This window comes from Aulonocara stuartgranti, assembly GCF_965226115.1.
Source record: "Aulonocara stuartgranti genome assembly, chromosome: 12".
Classification (NCBI taxonomy): Eukaryota; Metazoa; Chordata; class Actinopteri; order Cichliformes; family Cichlidae; genus Aulonocara; species Aulonocara stuartgranti.
Window position 1 is genome coordinate 38,859,142 of NC_138948.1, and position 12,586 is coordinate 38,871,727.

Here is a 12,586-nt window from a genome sequence, read left to right on the forward strand (position 1 = left end):
CGCTGGCAGCAGAACCTCGGACACGACTATGATAAACACAGGAGCCCTGACAGCCCTCTGCTGTCCGTGCTGCTCATCCATGAAAGCACATCTGAATCCAACCTCCTGGTACAGAGGGCTGAGGACAGAACTGTAGTGGGCCTCATCAGAAACCCAATGAAGCCCTTTACAGAGGGAGGTGATACAGTAACAGTCTGTCTCTTAATGCAGACCACACCAAGGAAACTGTAACAGACTGGCCACCCTGCCTGCTCATCAGGGGCTCTGAAGAGTCAAAGGCACCAAGTTCTTTATTGTGCTCCTCTCTGATGGTCTGCCAGCACTAGTTCTGTCGTAAGAAGACGCAGTAGTGCGGCTCTTCTTGTGGAAAACAAACTTCTTGTGGATGCACCGTCTACATCACTGTGTACTTTGGGAGCTGCACAGTGCAGTCCAGGTGAGATCAGCTGAGAGGATTATGGGGGTCCCCCACCCCTGCCAATGCATCACAGAGCCACTGCTGTTTTGAAGGACTCCGCCCACTCCACACACAGCGTGTTTGACCCTCTGCCATCAGACCTTGATCTATACAGAGCAGTATTCCATTCAGCTGCAGAGACTGTATAATGAAAATAATATTCACTTGACCTGACTCTATATTTATAGTCTTTCCTGTAAGAAATGACTGATCAAATATACAGATTCATGTTGTCTGAGGTGAATCGGAGGTAAGGTTAGAAGTCAGCTACTGTAAAGGACAATCATTCATTGATAATAACTGTCTGATGATGCAGCTTCAGAGTTTAATCACCTGTGGAAGGCTTCACGTCAGGTGTCTCAGTGGACAGTATACAAAGTTAGCACAAAGAGCAAATAGTTTGACTGTGTAGATACGTGGAATAAAAAACCATTTCTCTGAGTCAGAAATCATTAATGCATTGCAGTCCCGGCTCACTGGCTCCTTAAAGTAAGGACTAAGGTGCACCTGTTTAAATTTTAATATGACCTATCTGTTCTGGACATCAGCCAGCTGGAGTAAAGTAGAATATGATATTTCCACACATTTTCAGTCAATAATCTGGGTTAGGAGTGAGGGTTTTTTCTTTTTGAAATGTATTACAGACAAGATTTTTTAATGTCCAACATCTATATTGATACCACAAAATGTAGTATCTGATAATACAGTCACAATCTGATACTGTTACTGTTGCATTTATTGGCAACATTCTTCAAACGTCGTCTCTGTTTCTTTGTGTGAGCACAGTTGGGAAAAAATATTGCAACAAAATATCATCAGTATTGTTTATTGTGCATTGAATACATTCAGGCACTCTGAGTGTTTGACCTGCTAGCATTTTGGTAAGTTTTAGTGGGGGAACCAAGCCCCCCCCTCACCTGTTTACCCCACAACATTCAAGTTTATGAACTAATTATTTTTGTAGTAAAACGGGCGTATTATTATTATTCAGGACAGAAGGCTCAGACCAGTGTGACGTATCGTTGGTTGACTGATTAATACTATCCTGGGATACCAGTAAAAGCACGGTTATCTCTCATGCTGCGGGCCTGGAGATCAATGACGGGTCACAGAGCTGGGTCGCATTCTCAGTTAGAGACTTGACCGAGTCCCGTAGCGAGGCGTTGTCAGCAGCGAGTGTTTCCACCTGCTGCTGGCTGAGTTCCAGGGATTCCCTCAGGGATTGAAATTCCTGGTGAAATTAAAAGTTACAAACATAATGTGATGCATTCGAAATGACACTCTTGTGTGTCCCAGCTTATGACACATGTTTGCTACAGGTCGCTCTGTCATGGTCCTGGGTCATTGATCAAGTAATTTGAATTTCTGGTCTGCTTCTTTTGTAATATCAGTAACGTGCTAATGTTCTTTGTCTGTTCGTAGCCTTTTTGTATTACCATTTGTCTTCTTTTGTAAACCCTTTCTGTCTTTGTAGTTGTGTCCCGTTGTCAGTTTGGTCCCTCTGTGTTTCATCCTTTGTCTCCCTGTCAGTCACGTCTCACTGTCCATTTATCTCCAGTCCCTGAGTGAAGTTCACATCTCTCAGGTCTCAGTGTGTGTGTTACTTCCTGTTTTATTTTGGACCGTCCCTCGTCTTGTTTGTGCTGTGCAGCTTCTGTCCTAATGCTGTCTGCGTCTCCCTCTGTTCGTTGTTGCCTCCGTCTGTCTGTTTGACATGTATTTTGCTCCTGCTCTGTATTTTTATTGTTCTGTTTGCTCCACCTGTTGTTATAGTTTCGACTTTACTTCTAATACTTTTTGTCTTGTAGCAGGTCCAGTGATTTCCACTGATGTACTGACCATGGGACCAGCTTACTTTCTGTATATTTTAAGTGAAACATGGAAGTGTGCAGCAAAATGTTCTGAAATATTTTCAAATAAGTGCAAACTAAATGTTAACGTTACAGTAATGTTCTGCCTTGTCTCTGCTCGTCTTTTCATAGTTTGACATGCCATTTGTATGTCTTGCTTTCTGACACAAAACAAATTTAAAAACACGTAAATCCCAGTCAGATGGTTTCTTGTGGCACTGGTGTCTGCCCTGATCACTGGCTTTGTGTTCCCTTGGTTTCTGAGATCCTATCTGTGTGATGACTACAGTCTCTCTAAAGCCCTGCAGATCCACATAAACAGTGAACTGCTGATGAAGATGGCCTAACTCTTATTTTATTAGCATGCAGACCTCATTGATGATTAATAAAAACATTAAAAAGAAGGCAAGTTATTCCTATAGTGCAAATTTCAGCAACCATTATGTTAAGGCACTTTCTATCGCATGTCAAAAACCTTACAGTATTAAAGAGAAAACCCACAGATCAGATCATCGCCACTAACAAGCAAAACGCTCCCTTTAACCAGGAAGGAATGTGTTTAAAGGGTCAAACCAGTAGTTGTTGCTAAAAGTAGAATGGGAGGCAGAGCCTTCAGTTTTCAGGCCCCTCTTCTGTGGAACCAGCTTCCAGTTTGGATTCAGGAGACAGACACTATCTCTACTTTCAAGATCAGGCTTCAAACTTTCCTTTTTGCTAAAGCATATAGTTAGGGCTGGACCAGGTGACCCTGAATCCTCCCTTAGTTATGCTGGTTCTGCCAGAGCTTCCTTCCTGTTGAAAGGAAGCTTTTCTTTCCCACAGTCCTCGTTCACAGGAGGTGGTGTGACTGTTAGGATTTCTTCCTAATGTTTTAGAGTCTTGATTTTACAATGTAAAGTGACCTGAGGCGACTGTTGTTGTGAATTGTTGCTATATAAATTGACCTGAATGCAGCTGAAGGCGTCCTACATATTTGTGTACTTGCTGGTGTATTCCAGTCTCTGTGGTATAATGTTGTGATCGCTGGTATGGAACGCTGCACTGAAGTCTAACAGGACAAGCACAGGAATGAGTCCACTGTTAGAGGATCAGTTTTAGAGCAAATGACAACAAGTGAACAGTAAGTTACAACTACCTCTAAAATCATGAATACAGATCAGTTACATGAGACATCGGTTATTATTCCATCCGTCGTGTTACTGGAAATGCCCAAAGACACTTCGTGCATATCTGCTGGATTCAGACGTGTTGAGAAAGTTTGATTCCCTCTGGCTGAGCAGGGCGCGCCAAAACAGTTTGGTTCTTAACCAGCGTACTTCTGTGTGATACACAGAACATGAACTTTCCAGTGAGCCCAACCTGAGATTTTAGATTCAATATTTTTAGATATTTTCGATTCAAATATCAAATAGTATTTTATTTATTTTAAAAGGCCTCTTCAGCTGACTTTCATGTGTTTTTTTTAGTTTTGCACATTGGAGTTAGAGGCAATACTTGAATATGAATATCTAAAAACAATTAAAAATGGAAAACTGAACATTTCATTTCTCTTTCTTACTATCACATTAAATCAGGATGAGTAATTTAGGACAGATACTTTACATTGTTAGTCTTAGTATTGGTTTGTTAAAATATAAAATCCTGTGAAGTGAATATTTATGTACACTCAAAATAATTTAAAAAAACTGTTTAACATGAAGAAAATGTCACGTTCACTCTACGTTTGAGCTGTGGATTCCAGCAGATTTTAATGTGTGAGAAAGGTGGTCGGTACCTGGGTTCATAGAATATTTTATATATTAAGCATTTAATGTCTTTCACGGAATTTTATATATATATATTAAAATATATATATATTTATATACATATATATACATCTCTTCTAACTTTGCACCATTAAATGTTTGTGGAAATCAGAGACCATGTAGTCAAAGTGTTGATTTGACAAAGAATTAAATAAATATTGACCAAATTATTTTCTTAGTTATGATTAGAGTACCCTCTGCATACTCCAGTTTAGACTATCTACTGGTTTTTTTTTATTTGTAGTACAACTTGTGGTATTTACACAACCTAGCATGAACTTTGAATGAAAATACCATGTTTGTAACTTTTATAACTAAGAATTCGATGTTAAAATGAAATATATATTTTCTTTTGCACCATTCACACACTGTCACTTTGTGTCTTTTGCGATGTGAAGTTTTGTATTTAGTGTGCACTCCAATATTGGGCAGCTTGATTTTGTTTCTTCATAACTAGTCAGTGTTTAGACATTGTTAATGCATTTGCCCCAAACTACCGGTCCTGGAACAAAAGGCAAGAGAAGAATTCTGTATTTTATCTTTAATAGTTTTTGAGACTTTGATGTTCAGAGCTGCATTTGCAGACCATTTTCCAAAAAAAGCATATATCTTGAAAAGTATTTGAGATATGATGCTAACATTTCACAGCAATTTATTCAGACTCTGGACCATAAAACATTTGGGCAAACTGACGAGGGTTCAGCTGAATAAATGTTATACAATTTTGATGATTTTAGATGGAAGGACTCAGTTCTCCAAAATGACAAATATGCACATATTTAACAAAAATATTTTCTGAGTTGTGTTAATGCCAGAATTTTATGCAATTTGGATAATAAGTGACAGCGTTATGTTGAAAACACATATTAAATATACAGATGTAGGTTTCTGTCATTAAAGAAAACGTGGCATCAGCTCCTTAAAGCCTGTGACCAGTCGTTCTGTCAGACTTCCTATTTCTTCTAACCTTGGTGCCTCTGAGAGGTCAGGCGCCACATTTCTGGGAGGGTTAGTTCCCTTGCTCATTTCCCATGCCAATTCAATGTGGTCTCATCCAGAGGCCAGCAATTATTTCCCTCAGCCTGCCCAAGGTACACTGCTGCTTTTGTTCCTCGTCAGCTCTGAATACGGTCCCTGAGCCAGACAAACCTGTAGAGTACGTTATCACAAGTCTTTGTGCTGGTGCTTAGCTTCCCTTCTATCTGCTCTATCTCTACCCACTGCAAACATAGCAGCTCTTTAAAAAAAACCACTTTATTATATGTAAAACTCTTACCATCTGCCATTTGTGGTCAAATTGAAATATGACTCTGGTCTTTGAGGCAAAGCTTTTCTTTAGTCTGAACAAAGCTAATGACTCAGAAAATGTGCTGAATAATTACTGTGCATGTAAGGTATAGACTGAGCGTTTCTATTATGTTCTGGGCTGTCAGAGTTTGACGAGAACATGCCTGGTGTTCATGTGAATACAGTCTGGCACAACCAAAGATGGGAGGTGAGAAAGACATCACAGGAACGTATGGGTGTTTAACCATGATAACTGTCTTTTACACATGCTGCTGAAGACTCCCAAACTCAGCAAGGTGATGTTTCCAAATCGCCATCAAGCCAAAGCAATAACCACATAAACAGTCACTCTACTCGGATGACACAGAGCATGGAAGCTGCTGTGGTTGGCAGCTGCTACCAACATTATTCTTAATTTGATTTTGGGAATTATTGCTACATTTGAGTTGAAAATGCTCGATCAGTAATGCAGAGTAAAATGCAAAATGATCAAGAAAACCATCCTGTAACTTGGCTTTTCTGTTCACTGCCATCCCTGTAATAACAGCTTGGACTTTTAATCATATACTGTACGTCCCAGCTATGAAGGACAGAACCGCATTTTAATATGCACGAATTACAACCTGCATTGGAGGTTAATGCTTTTGCAGTACAGTATTTGTATTGTAAAAGCTGGATACTGATGATTCAGGGCACGGGCATCTTTTCTCTGACAATAGTAAACAATGTTGTGTTGTGAAGTTTGTCTTCTTCTGTTTTTCATTAAACCTCCTGACTCAGTGAGATTTTATTGTAAAAAGCATTCAGACAGCCCTGCTGACGCTGCGGAGCACCACTTTACATTTCAGAGCAACCTGCATTTAAAAAGAATTAGCTTTCTCTCATTCACAAATTTAGACACATATGTAATTATTATTAGAAATTAGTGAAATCATTCAAATATTAAATATATCGTTTCTAAATCATAACATTAGCCGTTAGGACAAAATGCTGATTCCTGTTTTTTAGATGTTACATTTCTTACAGTGTTTTGGGTTTGTTTGTTTGTTTCTTTGTTTGTTTGTTTGTTTCTTTGTTTGTTTGTTTGTTTCTTTGTTTGTTTTTGGGTTTTTGTTCAAAAACAAATCCATACATTTTAATGTCAAACAGAAAACAATGAGTGTCTGTATAATCCAGACAAGTCGATATTGTTTGCTATGAGCACCCCGCACCGCAGCCATGCAGTCACACATTCCCATACACCAAATAATAAACTCAAACACTGTTTAAAACCTGCACTTTGATCCACACTGAAACATTATAGAACAGCGATGTTCACAAAACCCTGAGACTGCTTTGGACATTTGTCCAAATACTGAAAGCTTAAATTCACGGCACGCACCGTGTGCGTTTGTGGGTTCTGTCACCTTCTTTTTGACTCGGTTATTTAATGGCAAAGGGAATAGTAAGAATAGCTTTAGTGTTTTTAATTTGGACTTTTCTTAAAACAAGTAGAATTTTTTCTGTTGCGGCCACGTTATGGCACCGTGTGCAGTGCCGAGTGTGGCCGTGTCTCTTAAAACGTAATCCAGCTATGCGTACAAATGAAGATCCACGCGGCACATTTTAGACGGAAGAAGATTTTAAAGGTCGGGCGTTTTGTTAGGCTGGAGATGTTTAGCGGTGCACTTTGCGCTGCAGCAGGTAGCAGAGTATACGTAACCTGACACAGCATCTGCACTAACATGACACCCAATTAACCACAGTCTACCCATCCAGGCATTTAACCAGAGCTGATGTGTGTCCGCTCACAGAGAAACACGCGTCAGACGTGCAGGTAAACTCCTTATTGTCATTTTGTTTGTTGATTCCGACAAACAAGCGACAGACCAAACGCCTTGGGGTTTTCTTTCTTTCTTTTTTTTTTTACTTCAGTTAAGAAAGTTACACAAAAGGTGGCAAGTTTGTTGACAATAAATAATAAATAATCTTGCTGCACGGGAACAAACAAAACATTTCCTTCCGGAGCTAACAGTATTTTTTAAGTTATTATTAATTTACACATCTTTGGGGAAGAAAAAAAATGTTGGACGGACACTAACTCGCACAAATGTCCCACGAAGCTTGTGGCAAAATAGAGGTATACCTTGTTGCAAATGCTTTAGTACTTGGGTCTTTAAGAAAATCATGTAGTTAATGGAGAACCCCCGCCCACACCCCACACAGTCATTTATTATATGACGAGGTGCGTGTGTCGAATTAAAAAAACAAAACAAAACACAGTTTCTATTGAAAGTCGCGTGCGGCATGTCGCGAGTACAGAGAATCTCGAGCTCTCTCCTCGCCGCCGGGTCCCGTTCATCGGTGAAGCCAGCTTCATGCCTTCTCTGTTTGGCAAACGGGCAGCACCGACCGACCGCGAGGACTCGTCGCGTTATCTCCTCTGGACGTTAGAATGTGTGACTGTGGTAAATCCCATGATTGTCTTCACAGTGTCAAAATACAACCAGGGGGTTGCTTGGTGCAGTCGAGAAGGGTGATATGAAAGGGGCTGTGTGTGTCTGTCCACGCAGCGCCGGCTCAGGCCTCGATGGGGCTGGAGACCATGCTGTTCGGCGTATCTGGAAGCTGAGACGACATAGACGCTACTTCGCTGCCCGTCGAGTTCGAACCCGGTCCTCCCTCCGAGAAACTCACCTGCAGAGCACATTAAGCGAACCTTTAAAAGCACAGCTGAAACTTTTACACGTGCACACTAAAAGGCCTTGGATTACATCTACTCATGGGCAGGTCAGTGCTGCTGCTCAGGGACGCAGTTCAGCCTGTGTGTCAGCAAAGTTTCCAAAGGAAATCCGTCCGTCAACGTCACTGCAACCATCGACGTCATAATAATAACAATGATGATGATAATAATAATAATAATAGATTTGTAGTCTACTGCTTTACAATTGCGCGATAGAAGAAGCGGAACGAGGATGGCATGGTGTTCGCTTTTACAGGTATTTGAAAGTCTGTTAATTTGAGAGTAAACGGAACCAAACGGGAAAAACACAAAATGCTTTAATTTTATTTAGAAAGCTGGTTTACATCGTCCGGGTGCGCTGCACGTGTCTTTGCCGTGTGTGGCCGGTGTGGAGAACAAACACTGCTGGTCTTTCGGGTTACCCACAGCCTCGTGTCTGTGCGCTTAAGCGCATCTGACCATATTCCCTCGAAATTTTACATACTTGAAATAAACGTAGAAAACGTAGCGTCAGTGGTCACAGTGGTTATGTGTCCATGCTAATTCAATATTCTTCAACAGATTAAGAATTATATATATATCTATATCTATATCTATAGATAGATAGATAGATAGATAGATAGATAGATAGATAGATAGATAGATAAGGGACCTAGCAGTGCTCGCAAACGACACACACTATTAAAAAAAACAAAAAGTTGTTCAGAGCAGCTGCTGAATGTCCTCAAAAACTGAAATCACAGCACTTTTGATATCAGCAGTGTGTTAATGTCTGAGCGCGAACCAGGAAATCACGAACCAGTTGTTGGAAAGCAGGCTGGTCGATGTCGCTCTGCAGCGCGAAGTCGCTGAGCACCTTCCAGGGCGGCTGGTAGCTCTGCACCTCCACCGGGTTGGCTTGGATGCCTCCGTCGTGCCGCTCCGGGCTGGCTGCCACCATCGGGGTTCCCGTCATTCCCTGGATGTTCTGCAAGAAACGGAAGCATCCTGCTCAGCACCACGCACAGTTACTGGGAGAATTACACGCGAGGGGGTGTTGCCGTGTAAACTCACGTGCACGATTGCTCAATCAGCAGAACAATCAATCACATTATGTCCGTATTTCACATAAATATAGACGTGTGTGTGTGTGTGTGTGTGTGTGTGTGTGTGTGTGTGTGTGTGTGTGTGTGTGTGTGCGCATGCTTGACCTCAGAGCCCGGGTGAGCTCGTGCACAGTCCTTCTTGCCTGTCACGGAACTTCTGATTTGAACTTGATGAATAAATCTGCTTTTCTGGGACTGACACCTTGATTAATGACGGAAGCAGCCTGCCGACCACGGTGCCACATCACGGGCCTCTTTGATACACGGGGTGTCAGTGGATCGTGTGTGATCGGGTGTGTGGGCTGGTGATCGCGTTAAGCACCTACCGTCTTGTCGCTGGACTGCTGCTGTTGTAGCTGCTTCATGAGTTGGCTTCTCTTCTTGTCTTTGCATCGCTTATTCTGGAACCAGACCCGGATCACTCGCGGGCTGAGGCCGGTCATCTCCACCAGCTGTTCCTTCATTAGAGCGTCGGGCCTCGGGTTGGCGTTGTAGCAGGTCCGCAGCGTGTGCAGCTGCTTCTCGTTCAGCACCGTCCGGACCCGGGTGGTCTTCTCGGGCTGTTTATGTACGTGAGGCCGCAGAGCGGGCTGACGGGCAGAGATTGGTTCTGCTATGGAAAAAAGTGAAAAACATCCGATCAAATGAAACACGTAGACTCCAAACACGGACACGCGAGCGGACTCCCTTTAATTCCTCTCCACACACGTATGCTTCTTCCACAATTTTGTGAATTCTGAATCTCTTTCAGCATCTTGTAGAAATGTTTTTGACTTGGTAACATTAAAAAACGCGCGGCTGTGGTCCCTGAGCACCAGAGAACCTCAGAACTGCGCTCACACATCCAGAGAAAAGCTGGCCTTTGGAAAAGACGCTTTTTCGTTATTTAATTAGCTTCCGGTCTCATTCAATATTCGATTAATATGTGGAAGAACACTCTGACATATCGGAACCAAAGCCATTATTTGTTACAGCAGGAATGGAGCAGGCTGCCCAAAGCCATTAAAACATTGATAGGAATAACCAAAACTATGAGAAGGACCAGCAGCCGTGTTTACTGATCCCCTCCAACAAGAATAATTGGACTTTTTCGGACAGAAGCGCACCTCAGGCCTTTCTCTAATCCTCCCACAGTCTGCAGAAAACAAGTTACACCAGCCAAAAGCATGAGCAGACAACAGGTCCACTAAAATAAGGCCAACAAACCAAATATGACAGCAGAACACTTCCACTCTCTGTGGCAGGAGGGACACGTTCCCCTCGATGGAAACGCGTTAAACACAGATCAAACATGGGCAGTAAATCCCTCTGATATCGCAGCCTGCGTTTGACAGATTTGAAGCACAAGAAACGAAATGTCTTTCATTTTTAAGGACTACAAAAATAAAATAAAAATACAGGAAACACCAAGTCAGCGTTGAACACACCGTGTGAGCTGAAGTGCCGGTCTGCAGCAGCAGCAGTCCTACCTGCCATCTGCAGCGGTCTGGCGGGGTGCAGGGGGCTCAGCGGGTCCCCGGGGCCCAGGCTGGCCCGTTCCACAACATCGTGGTCTGCTCGACAGAAGAGCCCGTCTTCTCGCAAAGCAAATTCGTCCCCCGGGATGAGCTGCCGACTGCAGGCCACGCAGCGGAAACACTCAATGTGGTAGACCTTGGAACGGGCCCTCATAACGAAGTCGTTCTTGCTGAAGCCGATGTTGCATTTAGCGCATTTAATCCCGTATAACCTGCGAGGCACACACATGCAGGGCTGGTCATTCACACGGCACACAGCTCGGCCACTACACACTGATGATGATGATAATAATAATAATAATAATAATAATAATAATAATAATAATAATAATAATAATAATAATAATAATAATAATATTTACTTATTTGTAATAATTACAAAACGCCCGAGATGTCCACATTTTAATTTAAATTATTATTATTATTATTATTATTATTATTATTATTATTATTATTATTATTATTATTATTATTGCTGCTGCTGTGATTATTATTATTACAAATATAATTAAATAAAACTATGAACTTGTAAATGAGCTTGGTGAAGTTGAACAGGAATTGTGACAGAGTGAGCTGTCTGCACAGAAACGTCCTGCGGGTTCTCGCTCTGTGTGATGTATCCTGCGACCTTGAGTTGTGGTCTGGATGAATTATATTGTTCCAGAACGTTAAACCACGTCTTATCGCCGCATTACGAAATGCTGGCGCTACTTTCTACATAAGCTGCTGTATCAAGTAACTGTGATTCTGACACGTCAAATGAAATGTGCCCGGTGACAAAGGGACTCCAGGGAGAGTAAACGAGTCCGCATCATCTCAACTTGATCTTGTAAATATCAAAACAACATAATTCCAATTTTCGAGCTGCTCCAGTTCTTCGTCCCGTCCCGTCCCGTCCCGGCCGTCCTACCTGATGTAGTCCCGTTTACAGTAAGTCTTTCCATCCCTGACGAAGCACGTGCAGGACTCGTCCAGGTACTGGCTGCACTCGGCACACTTGAGACAGGCGGCGTGCCATTCAAGGTCCGGAGAGACCCGCAAGATATACTGGTCGTGGATCTGGTTTCCGCAGCCCACGCACAGAGACACCAACCGCTTCTCTGGAAGGGCAACAACATAAGAACACATGAAACACTCTTTAGCACACCAATTATTATTATTATTATTATTATTATCATTATTATTATTATTATTATTATTATTATTATTATTATTATTATTATCATCAAGACTACTATATAGGAGGTTAGGAGGTAACACAGCTTTCATATAAATATATATAAATATATATATATATATATGCGTGTGTGTGTGTGCCGAGTTTAATAGGGGAAAGTCATATACTGTGTTTGCGGAGATCACCACGTAACCAAGTCAACTCTTAGTTCTGAAGAATTAAGTTCCAGCATGGATCCAACATCGAACACATGTCTTACTTTTCGGCGGGTCCCCCATGTCTCCCATGTCCACAAAGTAAGGCGACGTTAGGTCCACTGTCACAGCGGGCTGCGGAGCCTGGAAGCCTGGGTAAGTCCTCCGCTGCCGGGCTGCCGGACCAGGAGCTGCACTGTCCGGCTCGGATAGGGAGTGTGTGTACGTGTGTGTTTCCAGTGTGTGTGCAACTCTGACAAGCGACGGGGCTGACGTAGGACATCAGCACGTCATCTGCATGAGCAGCTGATTGGCTCTGCAGACCCTGACCAGCACACACACACACACACACACACACACACACACACACACACACACACACACACACACACACTGGCACACTTATTGCTGCATATCAATTGTTTCTCAGCTTTGCTTTGCCCTCTTCTGATCTGTTCATTTTCTCTCATTTTATTCTAGTTTGCAGCAAAG

The 12,586-nt window shown here is 42.3% G+C and overlaps 1 protein-coding gene across 3 annotated transcripts; it reads right to left on the minus strand.

Moving 5' to 3' along the window:
• Positions 1-6,505: 6,505 nt before the first annotated feature.
• On the minus strand, positions 6,506-12,275 carry isl1a (ISL LIM homeobox 1a). 3 transcript variants are annotated; one of them, XM_082553742.1, is made up of 6 exons: positions 12,160-12,275; positions 11,634-11,823; positions 10,676-10,935; positions 9,533-9,816; positions 8,921-9,088; positions 6,506-8,075 (listed from the first exon to the last, which is right to left on the minus strand). In XM_082553742.1, exons 1-6 carry the CDS (start codon positions 12,185-12,187, stop codon positions 7,959-7,961), a joined length of 1,047 nt encoding a protein of 348 aa, XP_082409868.1. In that variant the 5' UTR covers positions 12,188-12,275; the 3' UTR covers positions 6,506-7,958. The 3 variants fall into 3 exon arrangements, with proteins under 3 accessions (XP_082409868.1, XP_082409867.1, XP_082409866.1); XM_082553741.1 differs by having other exon boundaries at positions 9,533-9,819; XM_082553740.1 differs by having other exon boundaries at positions 10,634-10,935.
• Between the last annotated feature and the right edge of the window lie 311 nt (positions 12,276-12,586).

Coding starts and splice junctions, on each gene's coding strand:
- isl1a (XM_082553740.1), bottom strand. CDS start 12,187: ATGGGAGACATGGGGGACCCGCCGAAAA. Junction 10,936..11,633: donor TGTAAACGGGACTACATCAG/GTAGGACGGCCG, acceptor TGTGCCTCGCAG/GTTATACGGGATTAAATGCG. Junction 9,089..9,532: donor AGCAGTCCAGCGACAAGACG/GTAGGTGCTTAA, acceptor CGTTTCTTGCAG/AACATCCAGGGAATGACGGG.